This window comes from Aquarana catesbeiana, linkage group LG03 (assembly GCF_042186555.1).
Source record: "Aquarana catesbeiana isolate 2022-GZ linkage group LG03, ASM4218655v1, whole genome shotgun sequence".
Taxonomy (NCBI): Eukaryota; Metazoa; Chordata; class Amphibia; order Anura; family Ranidae; genus Aquarana; species Aquarana catesbeiana.
Window position 1 is genome coordinate 704772249 of NC_133326.1, and position 27339 is coordinate 704799587.

General features: G+C 45.0%; 1 protein-coding gene across 1 annotated transcript in view; it reads right to left on the reverse strand.

Annotated features, from left to right (window-relative positions):
* Nucleotides 1-27339, reverse strand: part of LOC141134342 (proteinase-activated receptor 1-like) — a 139934-nt gene that overhangs the window by 82302 nt on the left and 30293 nt on the right. Inside the window, exon 4 of the mRNA XM_073623913.1 lies at nucleotides 9771-9940. Coding sequence (XP_073480014.1) covers nucleotides 9771-9940 — 170 coding nt within the window. The remainder of the gene's footprint in view (nucleotides 1-9770; nucleotides 9941-27339) is intronic.

The window sequence follows — 27339 nt, forward strand, 5'->3', positions numbered from 1 at the left end:
TCTGTTAAACCTTGATATAAAATTATTAGCAAAAATAATAGCAAAACGCCTCAATAGCATTATAGGAAAATTAATACATAGAGATCAAGTAGGCTTCATGCCAAATAGACAGGCAGGCGATAATATACGCAGGGCAGTGTTATTGGCACATATTGCTAAAAAACGGAAAATCCCTTTATGTTTTCTATCTCTCGATATTAAGAGGGCATTTGACACAGTATCCTGGCAATATATGCAATATTCATTACAAAAATGGGGTTTTGGACCCCACTTTTTAACATGGATCAAAGCATTATATAATAAACCCAAAGCCTATATAAAATATGCTGGATACAAATCTGATGCCTTTAATATCGAAAGAGGTACCCGACAGGGTTGCCCATTATCTCCCTTATTATTTGCCCTTATACTCGAACCCATGGCCCAATACATCAGAACAAACCAAACTATAACTGGCATTGAAGTAGGAGGTATTACACACAAATTATGTATATTTGCAGATGATATATTACTTTTTCTATCATCACCACAGGTCTCTGGTCCTAACTTAATACCAGCTCTTGATGGATTTGCAGCCCTATCCAGCCTTATGATTAATCCCAAGAAATGTCTAGTGCTTAATATTTCACTCACAAACATGGAGTTGATCCCGGCTAGGGCTGCACTCCCATTCACATGGGCAGAAAAATCAATCCCATATCTTGGAATTCATTTAACAGCATCTCATTCTGACTTATTCTCAACCAATTATCCTCCTGTATTAAGACAGATCACAAATCTAATAAAACAATGGTCGCAACTTCCTTTATCCTGGATAGGGAAGATTAATGCAATCAAAATGACTATTCTACCCAAATTGCTTTATCTATTCAGAGTCCTCCCTATTCCAATTCCTTCCTATTTTTTGAGAATAGTACAAAAAAGAGCAACTTCGTTTATATGGGGCTCTTCTAAACCACGTATACCTATACACACACACTACATCTTCCCAAAAATAAAGGAGGCCTGGGATACCCTAATTTTACTAACTACTACAGAGCAGCACATTTGGCCAGTCTGTCCAAATACCATGCAAAACAGGAAATCCCATTATGGGTATTTATAGAGGCTTCAGAAAATGACCCTCTATTAATATCAAACTTATTATGGCTTGATCCTAAAGACCGCTTTAAAATTCATAATCCCATAACTAAACACTTCTTATCTCTCTGGGATAAACTAAAAACCAAATATCAGTTACAATCTCCACACAATCCTCTCCTTTCTTTTATCAGAAATCCGGCCTTTTATCCGGCATGGATCTACCCAAATTCTTTTAAAGCTTGGACAACATCAGGCATTCAGACACTAAATGACTTCATAGCATCTAAATCATTCCTTTCATTCCCATCGCTTAGAGAAAAATATGATCTACCAAACTCTGAGGTATTTAGATATCTCCAAATCAAAAATTTCTATACACCATTCCTAAAGGGGGATACACCATTATCCCAATTATCCATTTTTGAATCAATCTGTACAAAAGATCCATTTGCTAAAGGTACAATTTCATCACTTTATAATCAATTATATGGAGTACCAAATCTTAATAGACCCTCTTACGTTCAGAGGTGGGAGGAGGACCTGGGACGAACTTTAGAAGACACGGACTGGTCTAACATATGGCTCACATCTAAGTCATCTTCACCCAACATCTTAGCACTGGAGAGAAATTATAAAGTTCTAACTCGCTGGTACCTTGTACCCGCTAGAGTGGCAAAATATTCACCTAATACCTCAGCTCTTTGTTTTCGAGGATGCCCAGAAATAGGCACACATTTACACATATGGTGAACGTGCCCAGTAATCCAAACCATCTGGAAGGAAGTCTTTGTGATTGCATCTAAAATATTTAAAAAAATAATACAACCAGATCCTTATATAACTTTACTTAATCTAAAACCGGAATGGTTAACACTCTCTCAATTCAAACTTATGATCCAACTAACAACGGCTGCAAAACAAACTGTGGCCAAGGCATGGAAATCTCCTACATTGGTACTAGCAGAAACAATTCACAGAATGAATAATACAATGTCCCATGCTAAGATGGTAGCCATCGATCAAAATCAAATTCCAAAATTTGAAAAACTTTGGCATCCTTGGATAAAACAACAGTTCCTGTCAAACTTCAATGACTCTGTCCTGTTGCCATGGTAGCAGATTAAATGACTTACAGAGACACCCATTCTAAGGCTTCAAAGAGAACTAAAAAGAATAATAAACTGACGAGCGGGACAACCTTGTGGACCATACCTCTGCCTTTCTACCCTTTTTCTTCTATCTCTTTCCTTTTCTCCACCTTACGATTAAAGCTCATTATCAGAATTTATTTGACCTATATACACTCTACCTGTAAACAATATGTATAGTAGGTATAAATCATTTAAATACCTACAAAAGTAACTAAGGAAATTATATATATCTTTAATTTAGGTTTACGTGAACCCAATGTTTAATATTTGAATTTTCATGATATTTACCTATATAAACCCTACTGTAAAACAATGAGCTTACTTTATAGATCCTTGTAAACTTACTTTATATATCTTTATAATATTGTATACTCAATAAACTTCTTTTGACAACGAAAATGATTATGTGTGCATATAATGCAAAAATGGCTCTGGCAGCAAAAGGGTTATTGGAAGGGATGGAATAGGAGAAATAAACATGTAGTGACATTCTGCAAACAATGGGGTTTAGGTATATTAGTGACAAGCATACACTGAGGACACTAAAATAAAAATAGGCCCTAGCCCATAACCCTAAGACATTAAACCCAGGGCTCCACAAATCCCAGGCGCCACGTCACCATGGCGAAAAGGAATAGCGTCCTGGCACCTGGGCTGCCACCTGAATATTTCGACACAAGCCGTACCCCCCCCACTATGTAACCCGGGCTCCACTTGCCCATCTGGGGGCCAAGGACCGGCATAGCGGGTGCTGCTGGGAAGAGAGGAGGGAGGAGAGAAGACACACATCTGCTCTCCTCCCCTTCTTGCTACTGACCCAGAAGTGACATCACTCCTGGGTCCCATTGACAGTTTCCTTGGCCACCAAGGCCGGAAAAGAATGTAATTCAGTGCGATGTGCATTGCATTACATTCAGTGGAGCAGAGGGGAGATGTCTCATTAAAGAGAACCTGTCACCAAAAAATCATCACATAGAGAACTTTTGTGATGAAAAAAAAAGTTTAGTAAAAAAAAAATATATATTTATTTGTAATTGTAAAAAAATGTAATTACACCCAAGCACAAAAAAACCCTCCCCCACAAAAAATTGAGGCCCCCGACCCCCACACACAGTATCTCACAAAACTGAGTACACCCCTCACATTTTTGTAAATATTTTATTCTATGTTTTCATTTGACAACACTGAAGAAATGACACTTTGCTACAATGTAAAGTAGTGAGTGTACAGCTTGTATAACAGTGTAAATTTGCTGTCCCCTCAAAATAACTCAACACACAGCCATTAATGTCTAAACCGCTGGCAACAAAAGTGAGTACACCCCTAAGCGAAAATGTCCAAATTGGGCCCAAAGTGTCAATATTTTGTGTGGCCACCATTATTTTCCAGCACTGCCTTAACCCTCCTGGGCATGGAGTTTACCAGAGCTTCACAGGTTGCCACTGGAGTCCTCTTCCACTCCTCCATGACGACATCACAGAGCTGGTGCATGTTAGAGACCTTGCGCTCCTGCACCTTCCGTTTCAGGATGCCCCACACATGCTCAATAGGGTTTAGGTCTGGAGACATGCTTGGCCAGTCCATCTCCTTTACCCTCAGCTTCTTTAGCAAGGCAGTGGTCATCTTGGAGGTGTGTTTGGGGTCATTATCATGTTGGAATACTGCCCTGTGGCCCAGTCTCTGAAGGGAGGGGATCATGCTCTGCTTCAGTATGTCACAGTACATGTTAGCATTCATGGTTCCCTCAATGAACTGTAGCTCCCCAGTGCCAGCAGCACTCATGCAGCCCCAGACCATGACACTCCCACCACCATGCTTGACTGTAGACAAGACACACTTGTCTTTGTACTCCTCACCTAGTTGCCGCCACACACGCCTGACACCATCTGAACCAATTAAGTTTATCTTGGTCTCATCAGAGCACAGGACATGGTTCCAGTAAACCATGTCCTTAGTCTGCTTGTCTTCAGCAAACTGTTTGCAGGCTTTCTTGTGAATCATCTTGAGAAGAGGATTCCATGCAGACCAATTTGATGCAGTGTGTAGCATATGGTCTGAGCACTAACAGGCTGACCCCCCACCCCTTCAACCTCTGCAGCAATGCTGGCAGCACTCATACATCTATATCCCATAAACAACCTCTGGATATGACGCTGAGCACATGCACTCAACTTCTTTGGTGGACCATGGCGAGGCCTGTTCTGAGTGGAACCTGTCCTGTTAAACTGTTGTATGGTCTTGGCCACCATGCTGCAGCACAGTTTTAGGATCTTGGTAATCTTCTTATAGCCTAGGCCATCTTTATGTAGAGCAACAATTATTCTTTTTTTCAGATCCTCAGAGAGTTCTTTGCCAATAGGTGCCATGTTGAACTTCCAGTGACCAGTATGAGAGAGTGAGAGTGATAACACCAAATTTAACATACCTGCTCCCCATTCACACCCGAGATCTTGTAACACTAACGAGTCACATGACACCGGGAAGGGAAAATGGCTAATTGTCCCAATTTGGAAATTTTCACTTAGGGGTGTACTCACTTTTGTTGCCAGCGGTTTAGACATTAATGGCATATATTTACAAAAATGTGAGGGATGTACTCACTTTTTTGAGATACAGTATACAAATGTAAACGCACGTGTCAGGACGTCTACACCTGAAAACGTTGATTGTGATACACATGTTACATATCGCCTCACATGCTGAAATGAAAGCAATATTTCTAGACCAGACATCGTTCGTAACACTAAACTTACAGTGCCTTGCAAAAGTATTCACCCCCCTTGGCATTTTTCGTGTTTTGTTGCCTCACAACCTGGAATTAACATGGATTGATTGAAGATTTGCATCATTTAATTTACAGAACATACCCACAACTTTCAAGATGTTTTTTTTATTGTGAAGCAAACAACAAATAGGATAACATAAGAGAAAAAGTCAATGTGCATAACTATTCACCCCCTAAAGTCAATACTTTGTAGAGCCACCTTTTGCGGCTATCACAGCTCCAATTCGCTTTGGATAAGTCTCTATGAGCTTGCCACATCTTACCACTGGGATTTTTGCCAATCCTTGCAAAACTGCTCCAACTCCTTCAAGTTGGATGGTTTGTGCTTGTGAACAGCAATCTTTAAGTCTGACCACAGATTTTCTATTGGATTGAGGTCTGAGATTTGACTAGGCCATTCTAACATATTTATATATTTCCCCTAATCAATTTAAGTGTTGCTTTAGCAATGTGTTTGGGGTCAATGTCCTGCTGGAAGGTGAACCTCCATCCTAGCCTCAAATCACACAGAGTGGTACAGGTTTTACTCAAGAATTTCCCTGTATTTAGCACCATCCATCTTTCCCTCAACCCTGACCAGTTTCCCAGTCCCGAATGCTGAAAATCACCACAGCATGATGCTGCCACCACCATGTTTCACTGTGGGGATGGTGTTCTTTGGGTGATGTGATGTGTTGGGTTTGTGCCAGACATAGCGTTTTCTTTGATGGCCAAAAAGTTCAATTTTAGTCTCATCAGACCAGAGCACCTTCCACCGTACATTTTGGGAGTTTCCCACATGCCTTTTTGCAAACTTAAAACGTTCCATTTTGGTTTTTGCTGAAAGTAATGGCTTTCTTCTGGCCACTCTGCCAAAAACCCCAACTCTATGGAACGTACGGCTTATTGTCGTCCTATGTACAGATACTCCAGTCTCTGCTGTGGAACTCTGCAGCTCCTCCAGGGTTACCTTAGGTCTCTGTGCTGCCTCTCTGATTAATGCCCTCCTTGCCCGGTCCGTGAGTTTTGGTGTGTGGCCGTCTCTTGGCAGGTTTGCTGTTGTGCCATGTTCTTTTCATTTGGTTATGATAGATTTGATGGTGCTCCTAGGGATCATCAAAGATTTGGATATTTTTTTATAACCTAACCCTGACTTGTACTTCTCAACAACATTGTCCCTTACTTGTTTGAAGAGTTCCTTGGTCTTCATGGCAGTGTTTGGTTAGTGGTGCCTCTTGCTTAGGTGTTGCAGCCTCTGGGGCCTTTCAAAAAGGTGTGTATATGTAATGACAAATCATGTGACACTTAGATTGTACACAGGTGGACATCATTTCACTAATTACGTGACTTCTGAAGGTAATTGGTTGCACCAGAGCTTTTTATGGTCTTCATAACAAAGGGGGTGAACACATACGCACATGCCAATTATCAGTTTTTTATTTCTGAAAAATAGTTTTATGTACCGTATTTATCGGCGTATAACACGCACCGGCGTATAACACGCACCTCAATTTAGGAGGGAATTTTAAGGAAAAAAAACTTTTAGGAGGGAAGTTGAAGGGAAAAAAACTTACATTTAAATGCCCATCATTGCAGCCTTCTCAGTGCAGCCTTGCCCCAGTCCAGCCTTGCCCAGTGCAGCCTTGTCAGTGCAGCCTTGTCAGTGCAGCCTTGCCAGTGCAGCCATGTCAGTGCAGCCTTGCCAGTGCAGCCTTGCCAGTGCAGCCATGTCAGTGCAGCCTTGCTAGTGCAGCCATGTCAGTGCAGCCATGTCAGTGCAGCCTTGCTAGTGCAGCCATGTCAGTGCAGCCATGTCAGTGCAGCCTTGCTAGTGCAGCCATGTCAGTGCAGCCATGTCAGTGCAGCCTTGCTAGTGCAGCCATGTCAGTGCAGCCATGTCAGTGCAGCCTTCCCCAGTGTCCAGTCCAGCCTTGCCCCAGTCCAGCCTTGCCCCAGTCCAGCCTTGCTGAAGCCTGTGAGCTTCAAAATCGCCGACCGCGATTTGAAAATGGCGCCGCCGGCGCCGAAATACACAGAGCCGGTCCTCGGCTCTTCTCGGCGGCTCTCGTTTACTTTCGGTTCCACTCGGACGGTGAGCGGAGCTATCCGAAACTAGCCGAGTATACTCGGCTAGGTTCGGGCGGCGCTCGAGTGAAACCGAAAGCCGCCGAGAAGAGCCGAGGACCGGCACTGTGTATTTCGGTGCCGGTGGCGCCATTTTCAAATCGCGGTCAGCGATTTTTAAATTCTGACAGGTCAGGATCGCAGAGGATCGGCGTATAACACGCACCCGCGATTTTCCCCTGATTTTAAGGGGAAAAAAGTGCGTGTTATACGCCGATAAATACGGTATATATATTTTTCCTATTTTACTTCACCGACTTAGACTATTGTGTTCTGATCCATCACATAGAATTCAGATAAAAAAAAACTGAAGGCTGTAATGTAACAAAATAGGTAAAAAGCCAAGGGGGGTGAATACTTTTGCAAGGCACTGTATGACCTATAGGGGGCTTTAAAGTGTTGGCTATGGAAAATATAGGGTACTGAAGTCTGTCACCATTTCACAGGCACACGCAAATTTAACCACTTTCCACCCGCCGTATGCAGAATGGCATAGGTTTTTTACCACATGATCAGCTGTGTTCAATGACAGCTGATCACATGGTAAACAGGACGTGCCATTAATCAGGTTTCCTCCATTTGCGCTGACAAGGTAGAGGAAAGTGGCTCTCCTGACAGGGGGGTCTATGCTGATAATCAACGCATTGATTATCAGTGCAGACCCATCAGCAGTGCCCACCAGTGATGCCCACCTGTACTCACATGTGATGCCAATCAGTGCCCACCTGTACCTACATTTAATGCCAATCAGTGTTCATAAAGGATGCCAATTAGTGCCCATTAGTAATGCCAGTCAGTGCTTCCTCATCAGTGCTGCCTATCAGTGCCATCTATCATTGCCCATCAGTGCCCATCATTGCCACCAATCAGTGCCCATCAGTGCTATCTATCAGTGCCCATAAGTGCAACCTAGTAGTGCCCATCAGTGTTGCAAATCAGTGCTGCCTATCAGTGCCCATAAGTGAAGGAGAAAACTTATTTACAAAATGTTATAACAGAAACAAAGAAAAACGTTTTTTTTTCAACATTTTCGGTCTTTTTTTATTCGTAACACAAAAAATAAACAAGCCAGTGGTGATCAATTACCACCAAAAGAAATCTCTATTTGTGGGAAAAAAAAGATGACAAATTTCATATGAGTACAGTGTGGCATGACCGCCCAATTATCATTCAAAGTGAGACAGTGCTTAAAGCTGAAAACTGGCCTGGGCCAGAAGGGGGTAAAAGTGCCCTGTATTGAAGTGGTTAAGGTTTGACATGTTGGCTATCTATTTACTCGGTGCAACCTCAGCTTTTATATTTTATACAAAAAATGGGTAATTTATCGTGTTTTTGTGCCCCCTACAATTAACTTCAATGTGTTTATACTGAAATTTCATGGTAATATCATGTTGTCACACGATATTTCTGAAAATTTTCAGTGAAAAAAAATTGGAACTACCACTATTTTATTCTCTAGGATATCTGCTTTCAGAAAATATATAATGTTTTTGGGGTTTTATGTAATACTCAGGCCTAATTTTTTTTTTTTTTAAACTTGATCAAAAAATGCAAAAACGGCTCTCGCAGCCAAAGGGTTAAAGGATGAGTTCACCTTTGGGAACATGTTACATGATCTACCTATCAACTTTGTTTGTTATAAAAAAACTAGCTCCTAACTTTTTTAGCTGGCTCCTAGATTCAAAGCAAATTTGTCAAGCCCTGACTTAACCCCAACCCCATTTTCTATCTGTTAGAAAATTAAAAACAAATGGATAAACATGAAATCAAATTAAATAAAAATGGGAAAGTAGAAAAAAATAAAATAAAACAAAAGACTACAAGTGGGGGCAGCAGCTAAATAGCAACTACATTTGCTGCTGAACTGTGGGGGTTACAAAAGAAATAGGTAGCCCATCACACTGCAATCCACAGTCATTTAGCACAATATAGCACAGTATAGAAAACGACTAACCCTAAACATATTGTCAGCTCTCCCTTCTCACTGCTGGGAACCCACCCATTTATAGTTAGGGGATTGTCACATTTGAAAGCCCCCATTATTGGCCCTTCTAAGATAGCTGCTCCATTCATTCCAGTGTGAAAGCCCGAGGGCTTTCACACTGGAGCGGTGCGCTGGCAGGGCGTCAGAAAAAGTTCTCCCAGCGGCTTCTTTGGAGCGGTGAAGGAGCGGTGAACTCACTTCTCCTCCACCGCTGCTCCCATTAAAATCATTGGGGCAGTGCTGCGATACCGCCGGCAAAATGCTGCTCCGGCGGCGTTTTGCGGGCGGACCTAACCCCTTTTTGGCTGCTAATGTGGGGTTAAAACTGCCCCGCTAGCGGCCGAATAGCACTGCTAAAATGCTGGTGGCAGCTCAGTGTGAAAGGGGTCTAACAATTGACTTCTGTCAAACATTTCTGTTGGAAAACTTTTCCTCGATCAGCAGCTGCAGTCCTCGCTGTAAGAATACAAAGTCACAGTGTGGAGGATTCCTCCATCCACCTCACATGTGTAGATTGGGGAATCCATTGTTTTGTTTTGTTTTTTTAAATCAGCCGCTGGATGATCGAATAAAATTATCAATCTATGACCAGCTAAAGGCATATTTTACCCGCCATCTCCCATCTACCAATTACACCCCATTCTGTAGTCTGTGCCTTCCATACCTCTCTGAATGTCAGGGTAAGACGTCCTTCTGGAAAGATCAATGTCAGTTCTGCTGTGTTAACACAAGACCCTTCGGCCTCAGTGGTTGGAGGTGATGGGATGGTGACCTGAAGAACACAACAAACACAATGATCAGAGTAAGACAGACCAGGGTGATGACTTACTTTTACTGTTTACTACATTTGTAGTGAGGGGATTCATTTTAATGCAACAAAAGTAATTCACAGAGATGACAATCTCTCTGTTCTATATCCCATGTTCATTACATCTCCCCCCAAACTCTGCTCCTCACTGCTGTGTGTTATCCTTTTTCAGGACTTTGTCAAAAGAAGTTAGAGAAAGATGGGGACACTTACAGTATCTCACAAAAGTGAGTACGGCCCTCGCAATTTTGTAAATATTTTATTATACCTTTTCACGTGACAACACTGAAGAAATGACACTTTGCTACAATGTAAAGTAGTGAGTGTACAGCTTGTATAACAGTGTACATTTGCTGTCCCCTCAAAATAACTCAACACACAGCCATTAATGTCTAAACCGCTGGCAACAAAAGTGAGTACACCCCTAAGTGAAAATGTCCAAATTGGGCCCAAAGTGTCAATATTTTATGTGACCATCATTATTTTCCAGCACTGCCTTAACCCTCCTGGGCATGCAGTTTACCAGAGCTTCACAGGCTGCCACTGGAGTCCTCTTCCACTCCTCCATGATGACACGTGCTGATGGATGTTAGAGACCTTGCGCTCCTCCACCTTCCATTTGAGGATGCCCCACACATGCTCAATAGGGTTTAGGCCTGGAGACATGCTTGGCCAGTCCATCACTTTTACCCTCAGCTTCTTTAGCAAGGCAGTGGTCGTCTTGGAGGTGTGTTTGGGGTCGTTATCCAGTTGGAATACTGCCCTGCGGCCCAGTCTCCGAAGGGAGGGGATCATGCTCTGCTGCAATATGTCACAGTACATGTTGGCATTCATGGTTCCCTCAATGAACTGTAGCTCTCCAGTGCTGGCAGCACTCATGCAGTCTCAGACCATGACACTCCCACCATCATGCTTGACTGTAGGCAAGACACACTTGTCTTTGTACTCCTCACCTGGTTGCCGCCACACACTCTTGACACCATCTGAACCAAATATGTTTATCTTGGTCTCATTAGACCAGTAATCCATGTCCTTAGTCTGCTTGTCTTCAGCAAACTGTTTGTGGGCTTTCTTATGCATTATCTTTATAATACGCTTCCTTCTGGGACAACAGCCATGCAGACCAATTTGATGCAGTGTGCGGCGTATGGTCTGAGCACTGAAAGGCTGACTCCCCACCCCTTCAATCTCTGCATCAATGCTGGCAGCACTCATACATCTATTTCCTAAAGACAACCTCTGGATATGACGCTGAGTACGTGCACTCAACTTCTTTGGCCTGTTCTGAGTGGAACCTGTCCTGTTAAACCGCTGTATGGTCTTGGCCACTGTGCTGCAGCTTAGTTTCAGGGTCTTGGCAATCTTCTTATAGCCTAGGCCATCTTTAAGTAGAGAAACAATTCTTTTTTCAGATCCTCAGAGAGTTATTTGCCATGAGGTGCCATGTTGAACTTCCAGTGACCAGTATAAGAGAGTGAGAGCGATAACACCAAATTTAACATACCTGCTCCCCATTCACACCCGAGATCTTGTAACACTAACGAGTCACATGACACCGGGGAGGGAAAATGGCTAATTGGGACCAATTTGGACATTTTGACTTAGGGGTGTACTCACTTTTGTTGCCAGCGGTTTAGACATTAATGGCTGTGTGTTGAGTTATTTTGAGGGGACAGCAAATTTACACTGTTATACAAGCTGTACACTCACTACTTTACATTGTAGCAAAGTGTAATTTCCTCAGTGTTGTCACATGAAAAGATAGAATAAAATATTTACAAAAATGTGAGGAGTGTACTCACTTTTGTGAAATACTGTATATTTACAACATTTCCATATCTCCTAACTTTTGAACCAATTCACCAATTCCCCTCCTCTCTTACTAATGCCCTAATCCCCCCTCCTCTCTTACTAATTCCCCACCCAGCTCTCTCACCAATGCCTACTCTCCTCTCTTACTAAATGCCCCGCCCCAGCTCTCTCACCAATTCCCCCTTCCTCTCTTACTAATGCCCCCAGCTCTCTCACCACTTCCTTTTTCCTCTCTTAATAATGCCCCCCCCCCAGCTCTCTCACCAATTCCCCCCTCCTCTCTTACTAATGCCCCCCCCAGCTCTCTCACCAATTCCTCCTCCTCTCTTACTAATGCCCCCCTCATCTCTCTCACCAATTCCCCCCTCCTCTCTTACTAATGCCCCCCCAGCTCTCTCATCAATTCCCCCTCCTCTCTTACAAATGCCCCCCCACCTCTCTCACCAATTCCCTCCTCCTCTCTTACTAGTGCCCCCCAGCTCTCTCTTACAAATGGTATGTATCCCTGTGCTTTTTTTTTCCTAGCACAGTGCTGCTGACAGCTCAGAGTGTCAGAACTGTAGCATAGATCCGAGGAGGAGTTTCATAACACTTCACTCGGCTCCAGTCCTGACAGGCGGAGAAAGAAGACCCCTCCAATATCTCCAATAAAAAAACAATGTGGGCGGTTGTGGCGCTGAGACCCGAGGCACCCACCAGTAAATGTGGGCCATGTCTGGGTGTCTGACACTAACACACAGAAGCTGATTGAGTACTTCTGTGTGACAAGGATTTTTTTTCTTACCGTTCCTGAGCCGTTGAGAGGCAGGAATCGGGAGCAAAAGGCGGGATGGGGCGGGGCTGGGAGGTGGCCTGCAAATCATGTCATCGGTTGCCAGGATGGCAGTAGTCCTAACAACCGATGACTGCATTGAGGAGTGGGGGAGCAGAGATTGTCAGTCAGATCTTCTCCCAGAAATCCTCACTTGGTGCTGTTTGTGAGAGCACCTGTTGCGCTCATTGAGGATACCACTACTGAGTAGAGCCCAGTGCTGTAACTTGTTCCAGCACTAGGCTCTGGGACTCCAGTCCAGATCCGCGGGACCCCAGGACTTAGTTCAAATCACACGAATCCGGAACAGTATGCACAGAGAAGGAAGGGCTGAGAGCCCAGCCCTGACAGTACCCCCTCCTCAATGACCCCACCCCCTAGGAGGACAGAAGCATGTATGTCTGAGGATGAGACCCAAGAGCGTTCCTCTGGACCATACCCTTTCCAATGAACCATGTACTGTATGCGCTCATGGAACCTACGGGAGTCAATGATCGATTGTATCTCATACTCCTCATGGTTCTCGACCTTCACCGGGCGAGGATGTGGTACTGAGGTGGTGAAGCGGTTGCACACCAAAGGTTTTATTAGGAGACATGAAAAACATTTGAAATACTCATGTTAGAAGGAAGGGCTAATGCGTAAGCCACTGGGTTGATCCTACGTAGAATTTGGAAAGGCCCAATAAATCATGGTGCCACTTTCAGTGAAGGAACATGGAATCTGAGGTTATGAGATGACAGCCAGACCCTCTCCCCAACCTAGTAGGAAGGCGCAGGTAGGCGTCGGCAGTCAGCATGTAGTCTGTACCTCTCACTGGCATGTCACAAGGACCCCTGGACCTGCATCCAAGTGGAGTGAAGATCACGGAGATGCTCCTCTAATGCAGGAATTCTTTGAGGAACAAATGAGTCAGGCAACATGGATGGTTGGAAACCACAATTTTGCCATAAACGGAGACAATCTGGAAGCGGTATTGAAGGCACTATTGTGAGCAAACTCCGCCCAAGGTAGGAGGTCTGACCAGTTGTTATGGTGGTAAGAAATATAGCAGCATAGAAACTGCTCCAAGGCTTGGTTGGATCATTCTGCGACTCCATTAGACTGCTGGTGATACGCAGAAGAGAAGGAAAGCTGAATTCCCAACTGTGCACAAAAGGCTCTAGAAAACCTGGAGACAACTGGCAACCCCTGTCAGAGATGATAACCTTGGGTAGCCCATGTAATCGAAAGATCTCCTGAGCAAAAATGGATGCCAGTTCTTTAAATGTGGGCAACTTCTTTAGTGGAATACAATGTGACATTTTCGAGAACCGGTCGACAACCATAAGAATAACTGTGTTGCCAGGGTCTATACAGATAAAAGTCATTGAAAAAACAACATGGGATCCCCCCAGTCCATTACCAGGCCCTTTGGGTCTGGTATGAATAATAAGGGAATAAAATATACAAGAAGAAACCGCGCTAAAAAGCAAAAATTGTAAAGGGGGGCTGCAGCTGCAACAAAAACCACAAATATCAATGCAGTGAAAACTTTAAAGAATATAGAAGTGCGCTTGCAATAAAGTGACATAAATCAGTGATCATACATAATACGTGACAGAAATGATCATAATTAAAGTTCATGAGCTGCTTTAAAAGTACATGAAAAAGTCCATAAATAGACAAAACGAAGAAAGCTTGATGAAAGCAAGCAAATCCAGTGAGGAAGGGTCACACATCCAAAATTCATCCACCTTAACCCGCATGAGAGGAGAGGGGAGGAGGGAAATGTGAAGGAAGCATCCAAGCTGAAGGTGAATCCAGATGACAATGAGATTATGCTCTTACCAGAACCGGTGGACCTCCTTTAGCGCAAGGTCATATGCACAGCCCTCTGCGGGGACAGATGGACTCCCATGTCTGTTATCCTCAAATGTCTGTGACGTCCCAGGTGCGAGCAAATCTGGAGTGTCAGTCTAAGGGGAAACACTCACTGGTCTGAAGGGCCGTGAGTGCAAAAATCGCAGAAGACGCCTATAGTGTAGTATGAAAAAGCCTTTATTGCTCAAAGGGGCGGGGAACATATCTCCACCATAAAAACATGTCTAAAAAGCCGGCAAGTAAAAATAGTAGCGAACACCCGTGTACAAACACAAACATGGGGCTAAAACTTGATGGCGTATAGTGCGTAGCCACGCCCTACATGTTTCGTCATAAATTACATCTTCAAAAGTGAATAATAAGGGGAACCACGAACCAAAATTAAAAAAAAAAATTGAGTGGGGGTCCCCCCAAATTCCATACCAGGCCCTTCAGGTCTGGTATGGATATTAAGGTGAACCCTGTGCCAATTTTTTTTTTTTTAAATGGCGTAGGGGTCCCCCTCAAAATCCATACCAGACCTTTCAGGTCTGGTATGGATTTTAAGGGGAACCCCACGCCAAAATTTAAATAAAATGGTGTGGGGATCCCCCCAAAAATCCATACCAGACCCTTATCCGAGCACGCAACCTGGCAGGTCGCAGGAAAAGAGGGGGGATGAGAGAGTGCCCCCCTCCTTAACCGTACCTGGCCACATACCCTCAACATGGGGCGGGTGCTTTGGGGTAGCCCCCAAAGCACCTTGTCCTCATGTTGATGGGGACAAGGGCCTCATCCCCACAACCCTTTACCGGTGGTTGTGGGGGTCTGCGGGCAGGGGGCTTATCGGAATCTGGAAGCCCCCTTTAACAAGAGGACCACCAGATCCCAGCCCTCCCACTGTTTTAAATTGTAACAGGTACATTGTATCCGTACCATTTCACAAAAAAATGTCAAAATGTTAAAAAACCACAAGACACACCTTGGGACAAGTCCTTTATTAAGAAATAAAAAAATTAAAATGCTCCACAAAGTCAATTTATCTTCTTTCCCGGGGTGTCAGAGGGGGCGGGGCCACCCGTTTATGTAACCGGGTGACCCCACCCCCTCTGACACCCCAGGAGAGCCATGGAGAAGTCCCCATGCATCAGAGGGGGGTGGGGTCACCCGGGTACGTCACCGCGTGGCCCCACCCTCAGTTATATGCGAGGACGCATCAGACGGCGGGAGCGATAGAAGAAGATGAATGGACTTCGTGGGACATTTTTATTTTTTATTTTTTAATAAAGGACTTGTCCCAAGATGTGTCTTGTGGTTTTTTAACATTTTGACACCTTTTTTGTGAAATGGTACGGGTACAATGTACCCATTACCATTTCAAAAAGGGGGGGCCGGGATCTGGGGATCCCCTTGTTAAAGGGGGCTTCCAGATTCTGATAAGCTCCCTGCCCGCAGACCCCCCCAACCACCGGGCAAGGTCAATATGGGGACAAGGTGCTTTGGGGGAGCTACCCCAAAGCACCCTCCCAATGTTGAGTGCATGTGGCCTGGTACAGTTCAGGAGAGGGGGGGTGCTCTCTCGTCCCCCGCTCTTTTTCTGCGGCCTGCCAGGTTGCATGCTCAGATAAGGGTCTGGTATGGATTTTTGGGGGGACCCTCAAGCCATTTTTTTTTAATTTGGCATGGGGTTCCCCTTAATATCCATATGAATTTTGAGGGGGAGCCCTACACTATTTTCTTAAAAAAATTTGGCACAGGGTTCCCCTTAATATCCATACCAGACCTGAAGGGCTTGGTATGGACTGGGGGGATCCCATGCCTTTTTTTTCAATGACTTTTATCTGTATTAAATTGTAATTCATTATAGCCGCTAGTAGTTTTAAATTACTTTTTTTCCTTTAGAAATGTCATTTTGTGCAGGGACTGTTCTAAACAAGGAAATGCACCACTTTACAGGTGTACTATAGATACCCCCCAGGTACGAAATTTAAAGGAATATTTCACTTTTATTATTTCACTTTAAGCATTAAATAAAATCACTGCTCTTTTTTGCATTGATACATGTCCCCTGGGGCAGGACCCAGATCCCCAAACCTTTTTTGACAATAACTTGCATATTAACCCTTAAAATTAGCACTTTTGATTTTTCACGTTCGTGTCCCATAGACTTTAACGGTGTTCGCGTGTTAGAACAAATTGTTTGCCTGTTCGCATGTTCTGCTGCGAACCGAACCGGGGGGGTGTTTGGCTCATCCCTAGTCACCATGTTTCTCTGGAGTATACTGGATCTGAGCGGCACAAATTCTGTCACCCAAAGGTGAGGTGAGACTGGTGCGTATACTAGCCAGAATGCGATCAGGAGCTATTACAGGAACAGGCACTGGCTCAATCTTGGAAACGGAGGAGAACTGTTGCGACAATGCGTCAGCCCTTACATTCTTGGTACCGGGTAAGAATGAGACAATGTAATTGAAGCTTGACAGAAAAAGAGCCCACTGCCCTCTTCTGGGAGATAAGCTTTTAGCATCAGACAAGAATGTAAGATTCTTATGGTCATTCAAAATGAGGACCGGCAAAGTGGTACCTTCGCGGAGATGCCTCCTTTATTTAGGAGCTAAAATGATAGCTAACAATTCTCTGTCCCCAATCTCATAATTGCATTCTGCAGGAAACAATTTCTTAGAAAGGTAGCCGCAAGGATGCATAGCGCTCTCAGAGGTAGGATGTTGAGACAGAATGGGCTTTAATGGAATCCGGAGACCAATTCTGTGGGTTACCGTCCTTTCTGGTCATATCAGTCAGGGGTTTGACCAAAGAAGGGAAGTTCCAAATACATTTCTGATAATAATTGGCAAAGCCAAGAAAAGGTTGTAAAGGACATAGACCTACGGGTCGAGGCCACTGTAGAACTGTAGATAATTTCTCTGGGTCCATCGAAAAAATGGCAGTAGAAATGCTATAACCCAGAAATTTAACCTTTTCACAATGGAACTCGCACTTCTCCAACTTACAATACAGGTTATTATCTCTCAACCTCTGTAGCACACGGGAGATATCTGTGTGGTGGCTCTCTAGGGATTGAGAATATATGAGAATTAGACATTCGTTTTTGTCCAAATGCATTTTCATCTGAATTTCAGGTATTTTCGTTATCAAAGTGCAGAATACGAAAACCAAAATATCCGACATAAACAAATACTTTATTTTCATTTTCGTTGCAACAACAGTTCGATATAGATAGGAGATTTGACATGACGCTGACAATAACAATCTGTGTCTATCGAACCTGTGGTCGAATGTGCCTAACCTTAACTCTATTAGTCCAAGATTATTCTACATAGAGAGAAAAGATTCGACATAGAGAGAAGAGATTCAACATAGAGAAAAGATTCGACATAGAGAGAAAAGATCGCTGCTGGAATTGGGTGGGGGAAGTAAAATAAAAATAATGATGATGATGAATGTTATTGGCTGATTGTAACCAAAGAGGAGGGGCAGTAAAATAGCTAGAACTAAGTACACATGTACAGCCAACTTACTTTCACTTACGATTTGCTAGCAGAGAGAGACACACACACTGAATCATTTCAGAAGACAGTCAATCTTAGCTGGTCCGTTTGTCAGAGAATCTGAATTATTTAGCAATTAAGCATAAGCACAGCAGCAGAACAATAGTGAAGCAAGCTACAGTTCAACTTAACTTTTTCATAATAATCTGCTGCTATTGTGTTAGTGTTGTGAACTTGATAGAGATACTAGTGTTGCTAGTGTTGTGATAGCCTCAGAGGCTGCCCATGTTGTGGGGGGGGGGATTTATTATTTTGGATTCTATATTATAATGCCATATCAATATCTGACACAACGTCGGATGCCGCGCCCACCATTTCACTTGGAGATAGAGAAACGAATGTGAAAGTTGGCTGACTGTTGGGGTAGAGTAGACCATTCAACATGAACGACGAAGATTCAACAAAGCAACGAAAAACATACAAACGTCGAATCTTTGGCTTATGGTGTCTGTCAAAAGTTCTAAGAAGATTCGACGGAGCAGCTAAACTGTACGACGCTGCAATCGTACATTTCCGGTCAAATGCATCCGCCCTTAGGCTATAGAAAAATTCTAATGTTGGTTGACTAGTAAAATAATTAATAAATATAATTATTACTAGTCATACAACATTAGAATTCTACTACAGCTAGCTTGTAGGCGGAAAATTCGACCGAAAATGTACACATACAGTTTAGCTGCTCTGTTGAATCTTCTTTGAACATTCGACAGACACCATAAGCCTTCAATGACAGATTCAACCTTAATTAATTTGGATTTTCAGACGAATGCAATTTTTAACGAAAAACGAAATAAATGAAAACGAATTTCGGGAGTAACTAAATAAATGTATTTTTCCGACCAAAACGAAATTCCAGAACAAAATATTTTAGTGTGCACATGTCTAATGAGAATATCGTCGAGATAAACCACCACACATTGCTGCAACATATCTAGAAGGACATCGTTGATGAACTCCTGAAAAACCGCAGGAGCATTGCAAGGGCCAAACGGCATTACGAGATATTCATAATGTCCTGTCCTGCCGTTAAACGCAGTTTTCCATTCATTGCCCTCCTTGATCCTCACAAGATTGTATGCCCCTCTCAGATCGAGCTTTTGAAAACTGTTGCTCCCTTGAGGTGGTCAAATAATTCCGTAATCAACTGAATCAGGTAGGCCTTCTTAATTGTGATGTGACTGACGCCCCTACAATCGATACAAGGTCTCAGTTCGCCACTCTTTTTTTTCACAAAGAAGAAGCCAGCACCAGCAGGAGACGAGGATTTGCGGATGAACCGTTGAGAAAGTGCTTCATCAGCATAATCCTCCATAGCTTTATCCTCCGAGACAGACAAAGGGTAAACCTGGCCACGGGGGAGGCATAGTATCAGGTTGATGGTCAATTGGGCAATCATTTGATTGGTGTGGAGGCAAACTACCAGCTTGACCCTTGTCAAAGACATCACTAAATTCATGTACTCCTCTGGCAAGGAGGAGAGAGAAGAGGTGCACAAGACCTTAGCCACTTTCCGAAAACATGTCTTACTGCATTGTGATGACCAGGAAAGAGCCTCAGCCTCAAGCCAATCAAAAGAGGGGTTGTGCCTCTGTAATCAAGGATAACCAATAACCACCAGATAACAAGGAGAGGAAATGACTTGAAATTGGATTATCTCATGGTGAAGAGCCCCTATGGCCATGGTCAATGGAGCAGTCTCATGAGCAGGCTGTAGAGGTCTCCCATCAATAGCCTCAATGGCAAGTGGAGTGGCACGAAGCTCCAACAGAATTGAGCTCTTAGACACAAAGGCACTGTCTATGAACAGGCCTGCAGCCCCAGAGTCGATTAGACCCTGAGTATTGATGGACGACTCAGACCACAAAATGGTAACCGAAACTAGAGGCTTATCCTGCAAGGTAACTGGGGACGTAATGACACCACCTAGGGTCCTACAGAACCACAGGTGCAAACGTTTTCCCTTGACGGGTAGAACAAGACTTCAAAAAGTGACGCGTGGCTTGGCATCGGAGCAGGATGGCGGCTTAAACAGAGAGCTCCGCATCCAGAGTCCCACAGCACAGCGTAATCAGCGGGAGAAACTCAGCCTGTCATCATTAAAGATGTCCGGGAGAAGCCGGTCGGCCTCCCGGTCCCAGCAGGATCCCTCCACCCAGCTCAGCAAACACATCTAGGTAATGTTCTGCACACAACACGTGGACTCGCAGGCCGCGACCCAGGCCTCAGACTGTAGTGTAGTAACCTACACAGCCACCGTGGACTCACAGGCTAATCTGCAATCGCCGAACATGCATGCAGGTACATCCGCTGCACATCCCTCTCCTCTCCTCTGCCTGTCAGACCTACAACAGGTCGCATTAGACATAAAGAGCACCCTGTCAGCAGCCATATCTGATCTAAAAACGGACATTAGAGCTATTGCTTCTCGCCTGGAACATGTGGAGTCGGTCACCATGACACACGGCGCTGCCATCCACCAAGTACAGAGGGTCACAAATGCCCATACACAGCACCTTATGGAAATGCACAGGCACATGGAAGACCTAGACAACAGGGGTCGCAGACGCAATCTGCGCATTAGAGGGATTCCTGAATCAGTGGAAAACCCTCAAGTGCAAACTGTGGTATGGGCCATTTTTAACACCCTGTTAGGCAGACCACCCGATGCCCCAGTCTAGATGGAAAGATGCCACAGAGCACTTTGGCCCAGGGGAAGAGACACTGACCCTCCCAGGGACGTAATATGCTGTCTTGTCAGCTTTACACAGACCTGCAATCACACACACCTGGAACATGAAGGGGCATGCATTCAGCTATTTCAGGATCTCTCCACCATTACTCTTCAACACAGAAGAGACCTGCGCCCACTCCTTTAGGTCTTATGGGAAATACGCATACCCTATCGGTGGAAGTTCCCTTTCTGCCTGCAAGCTACAAATGGGAATCGCACAGCACTACTGAGATTACCAGCGGATCTACCATTGTTCTGTCACACCCTGGGTGTTCCAGCATTCAGCTTTCCTGATTGGTATGGAGCGTTTATGCAACTGGAACCCTGGATCTCCACGCAGCCTTATTACACCCCACGGATGCAAAGTAGCAGACAAAGAAGATGCAGAACCTCAGCCCTCTCCCCCCCGAGGTATCGCGGGGACATGGAAACAGATGAAAGCCCATGATTGTCTCCATCCTCAGTGCGACGCAGGACCGAACATTGACTCTGCAGTTGACTCTACATTTACTGCTACGGTGAGCTGAACCTTATAGTTAATATCCTGTACCCCCATTTTCTGACCGCTGTTGCCCACGGGCTGTTGCTAAGGGTTGCTTGGGCCCCCCATGTGCTTCTAACTTAGAGCTCTTCCTGTTGTGAAACTGCTGGGTAATGGTAGGTGCAGGTGCTGCCACTCCTGCCCGGACCGGTAACCTCTGTGGCAGTGGCATTAGGAAATCTGACACTCTGCTCTCGCTCAAGGTCACAATTGTAATTGTAATGATTATCATAGCAACCAGCTCATACATGGGATTCTCAGGCCATAGGCCCCTCTAATGCCAAAGGGCAGGGGTGGGCTCCTGTTTGCAAACACTTCTATTACCCTGTGTTCCCAGGCCCAACTCTCCTGCATTGCTGAAGGATCATGCTCCACATGGGGCCCGGAGTATGCCTTGGGGGGATGCTTGCTCCCCTCCCATTGCTATACTATAGAGGACAGGCTATCTGCAGAAGGAGGTTACCCATGAATGCCGACGAGGCTGGCCCTCTATCCCATCTAGCCCACACCTGATGTGAGGTGCTGATCACCCATGCAGGCCTGCAACCATATCGGGGAACCGGGGAACATTATGACAAATGCAACAGAAGCTCTGGAACTATCAACCTTTACAATGCTCTACTTTCATTGGTCCCTGGGGATCTCTTGGGATGGCTCAAGCCTATGCAGGACACACAGGGCTGAGACAGCAGTGAACTACTATCTTCTCTCAAGCATGGGGGAGGGACAGGGTTGAGGCTCACTGATAGCCTTTGATGTTATTGTTATGGTTGTAATTTTTCTGTTGGGTGTTGAGCCTCAGGAGCGCCCGGTGATACTGGCAACAGGTTATCCTGGGGTTTGGTCGCTGGGTGCTTGGTACGCTGACAACTTCCACTCATTGTTTTTACCACTAAGTAACTGTGGGGTTCGTTGGAGGGCGGTTGAATCAGGGTTGCCCCCTATCCCTCTTTGGTGTTCTTAAACACGGGGGGAGAGGTGGGAAACCCTATGTTAGGGTTATGTTACTTGATTTCACGGGTAGTAGTTATAAGAGTTTACCCATAAGTCTGTTTCTAAAATGATTAAGTTGGCCTTGCTGCTTCACAGGGTCTAATGGCTGACTGCTTCAGGAAAGGTCGGGGCGCTGGGGTCTGAGCAGTCTGGACGCAGGCCCAATACGTCTGTGTACAGGCGCTGGGACCTCCGCGGGCCAATCTGGTACACGCAGCTATGAGCAACTCTTCTGCCGAGGTCCAGGCACTGAGTAATTTTGTTAAATTGATGGGATCGTACATGCTGAGGTCCCTGGCCCAACTGCTTGGGGGTACTCTTGAAAGGGCTTTATTCAACATTTATGGGTAGGCCTGACTGGGATATTCCCGAGTAGCGAAGCCTGGGTTCTCCCTCAATACTCCTATCTGTATTCTGTGGTCTTTGGATGCTAGAGTGTTTATACTTGTTCTGTTGTTAGGCTTCTTCCCCACCTCAGGGACGCAGGACCCTCCTTTGAAAACAACTGGCATATTTTTTCTCCCCCTTACCCCCTCCCCCCCTTTTTTTTTCTCTCTTACCCCCTGACTAGGTTGTCTATCAGGATTAGGATAACCTCCGGTACGTACTACAAAACTCCCCATACAGGGGAAGCCTACTTCATAAGAATACTAGGCTTCTTTTAGATTACTGAGTATCTTTTGGGCAACTACAAGTCAAAGGTAGGCTCTACTCTCCTAACTCTTCACACTCTCTTCTCCTCCCCTTTCTAACTCTTCCTCTCTCCCACTTACCCTCTCCCACCCCCCTTGAGCCCTCTCCATCTGCTTCTTAAAGGCGACACTGTCGTGTAGACAAAAAGTTTAAAATGCAGCCTACAGTGCACTCCTCAGCTCCTCTATCACTTAAGGTTTACTCCCTTAATGCGAAAGGTCTTAATATCCTGGAAAAGCGTAGCAGTCTTCTTGCTGAAGCCCACCGATATAGAGCTCAAACCATCTTCTTGCAAGAAACCCACTTTAAATCAAGCGCCATCCCCGGCTTGACTAACGGTTGTTTCCCAGAAACTTATCACCCAACTTGCGCAACCTCCAAGATGAAAGGTGTATCGATACTGTGTGCAAAGTTGCTTGCATTCTGTGTTGAAGACCGTATGGCTGACCCAGAGGGCAGGTTCCTTTTTCTGAAGGGGACCTGGCAGGGCAAGCCCATGACCTTGGCAAACATATACTGTTCCAACTCAGAACAGGTTACCTTCCTGAAAGACATTATCCTGAAACTAACAACATTCAAGACAGGCCTTCTAATCCAAGGGGGGAACTTCAACATGGCCCTAGACCCGCACCTTGACACATCCACGGGCTCCTCTTCTTTCCCATTCTCTGCGTTACGAAAGTTGAAACTCCAGTTGGCCTCTCTCACACTCCATGATACCTGGTGTACCCTGAACCCACGAGGGAAAGACTATACATTCTTCTCATCCTCACATAATCACTGCTCGAGGCTAGATCACTGGCTTACCTCTACCCAACAAGAAGAGTTCTTCCTGGCAATGGATGCAGAGAAGGCGTTCGACCAGGTGGGCTGGGACTATATGAACGCAACCTTGGAGGCACTAGGCTTGGGGAGCTGTATGAGAGCCTTCATCGGGTCGCTGTACGCCAACCCCACAGCAAGAGTTCGGGTCAACAGCCACCTGTCGGACGCCTTCTCCATCCATAACGGAACCAGACAGGGATTCCATCTTTCGCCAATACTATACATTATCACCTTAGAGCCCCTCCTGCGTTGCATCCGGGCGAACCCAAACATAAAAGGGATTGAAGTCCCTTTTTAAAGATCGCTGCCTTTGCGGATGACATCTTGCTCTTCCTTTCATCCCCATTGACATCCATACCCACCCTATTACAGGTTCTAGAACAGTTCCAGTGTATATCAAACCTAAAAATTAATTGTGCCAAATCCTTTGCATTAAATATTTCCCTACCTCCTAAGCTAGTACATCTATGCCAGGGGAACTTCCGCTTCCTTTGGAAGACCGAGGCCATTACATATCTGGGCATCCAACTACCCGGGAATCTTGCAGACTTGTACGCAAAGAACTTTCTGCCAGAACTAAAGTCGATACAACAGGACTTAAACAGATGGGATGTTCCCACTGTGTCCTGGTTTGGGCGGGCCTCAATTCTGAAAATGACGGTTCTTTCCCGCCTATTGTACAAATTACAGACCATCCCTATTAGTCTGCCACTTTCCTTTTTTGCAGCATATAAGAGGATGTGTAGGGGTTTTCTTTGGGGGAACAAGGCGGCGCGGATTGGATGGGCTAAGCTGGTCCTTCCAAAATCGGAGGGCGGCATAGGCCTTCCTGACCTCCAATGATACTATTGGGCAGTCCATTTAACACGGGTGGTGGATTGGAAGATACATGCCAGATGCAAAGGATGGGTTCTACTGGAGTACCTGATCTCGGGTATGAAGCTACGCTCCACACCCTGGCTTACCAAAAAACATATATTCCCCAGCATATACTCTTACCCTCTTATGGGGGCGACACTTCACGCCTGTGAGAGGGCCTGTAAAGTGCATGCGCTTTCGGCTAAGAAATGCGTGATCACCCCTATTAAGGGCAATCCAGACTTTCTCCCAGGTATGGACAAAACCTTCTTAGCAGCCGAATGTCCGAATAAGAAATACAGGCGAAATTTTTTTCTTTAGAGGCAGATTTCTCCGGTTAGGGGATCTTGCAGCTCGTTCTGAGACCAAGTCCTTTCCCTTTTGGGCCTACCTGCAACTAAAGCACTACCTAGATGGTCCAGCGAACAGGGAAGGCTTCACGAAAAACCCCACTGTCTTTGAGTCGCTGTGTTCTAGCTCCTCTCCCCAGAGCCACGTGATCTCCACACTGTATGCCTCGATGTTTGGAGAATCTCATGCCGCTTTACGGGCGGAGCGTGCGTTCTGGGAGAGGGAGTTGGACGCAGAGATTGAGGAAGCTGGCTGGGATCGGGTTCACCTTTATATTCACAAGGGCTCCCCAGGAAAATGGATATAAAATTAAAACAAGGTGGTATAAGACACCTGAGCTGCTTCATAAATTTACTCCAATGATTTCAGATCGATGCTGGAGATGCGAGAAAGATAAGGGCACTTTTCTCCACATCTGGTGGACATGTCCGCTGATTCAGCCATACTGGCATAAGGTACACGATGCGACTATGGCAATTTCCTCGCTCCCATTGGAGTTCACGCAAGCACAGTATCTTCTACATTTGTCCAAAATACCCCGGAAACAATACCTAAAATCGGTAGCCATTCACATGATCAACGCTGCTAGACTTTGCTTACCGGTTTATTGGAGGTCTACATCGATCCCCTCAATAAAACAATGGACATCAAGCATTAACCACATAGCTGCGATGGGGGAGCTGATACAAATTGCACAGGATAGGATTCTCAATTTCTCGAATATATGGGATAATTGGTTTACCTTCCAAAAATCCCAAAAGTAGCAGGCTTTAATACAAGACAGCGTCTAGGTGAATGAATGGCTCACTAGCATTCCCTAAGATACAATCTAAAGTCACCGGACACATTTAACATTTTTCGACACTCGAAGCAGATGGAGAGGGTAGTTGGTGGTTACCCCACCCCCTCTCATCACCTCTAGTTCTCAATATACCTCTTCCTCCCTTCCCCCCTACCCTTCCCCTCCCTCTCCGATCCCATTCCTCAACTCCCCCTTTTTTTTTTCTACCCCCCCCCACACAAAGTTCCAGCTTAAGCCAATTGGGGAATAGGGGGACGATGTAGCCGTTGATCCCCTGTTCCTCCTCCCACAGACCCTGCGAAACATACAGAAAATTAATTAGGAGGCAATGTTGCGGCACCACACCCCTAATGGCCCTGGTAGATGAGTAGCTCCTCGAGACATCTCACATTAGCTAAGCTTAGCAATGAGGCTTGAGGAACGTACAAAACATTTCAAACCAGGAATTGTACTTATATTTGAAATATTTCCAAGGAGTCCTAGCTAGACTTGTTACCCCAAAGTTCTGATGCTATAGGTTGTAATTTGTACCAGGCTCCTTTACATATCTGTATACGTGAGAATTGTATTGTATTTTCTATCTTCTGTAATGTTGGATAAAATCTTCAATAAAAATCTTTATGGAAAAAAAAAAAAAATAAGTGACCTGCCTGGGCACAATAAAGGTACAATCTCTCCCTCCTCCTAAAGGCCCTCTCATCCGCAGAGAGACGTGTGAAGCCCAAATGCATGCATTCTACTTCACTGGCAGACTTGGTACCAGGAGGCATGGGAGGTGAGGGAGGCAAGGGTGGGACTGCAAAGCTCAGAGCCAAATGTACAGGAGGCTTCTGCAAGCACTCCTCAAAGGAAGGTCTCTTACGGAGTCTGGAGTCAATGAGAATGGCAAACGTGATCAACTTCTCCAGATCTGTAGGTATGTTTTGGGCTGCTATCTCATCATTGATGTCATCTGAGAGACCATAAGAAAAAACAGCCACAAGGGCCTCATTGTTCCAAGTGACCTCTGCTGCCAGAGTATGGAATTCAATGGCATAATCGGCAACAGTTCTCGTACTTTGTTTGATGACATAAGGCTCCTGGCAGCAGAAGTGAAGCATGCGGGAACGTCAAATACCTTTTTAAAGGAAACCACAAACTCTGGGTAACTCAGGACAATGGGTTTTTGCGTCTCCCATAGAGGGTTTGCCCAGGCCAAGGCTCTATCAGAAAGCAAAGAAATGATGAAGCCTACTTTGCTTCTGTCCGTGGGGAACACCTGGGGCAGCATCACAAAGTATATCCCAGCCTAGTTCAGAAACCCTCTGCATTGAACTGGATCGCCCCCAAATCGCTGGGGAAGCGAAGCGGAATCAGACATACCCCTTACAGAGGTCATATTCAAGGTGGGTGCCTGCACAGAGACTTGAGCAGCAGCAGGGACGGCCTGCAACACTGGTTGTACCGGAACAGCCACAGTGGGAGGATCCAGGTGAGCAGTGTGAATCAGGAGTGTCTGTAACGTTATGGCAAACTGATCCATGCAGTGATCCTGCTAATTCAACCTGGAAAAAAATATTACCACTAGGTGGATTGCCTGCATATTCTGAATTCTTGG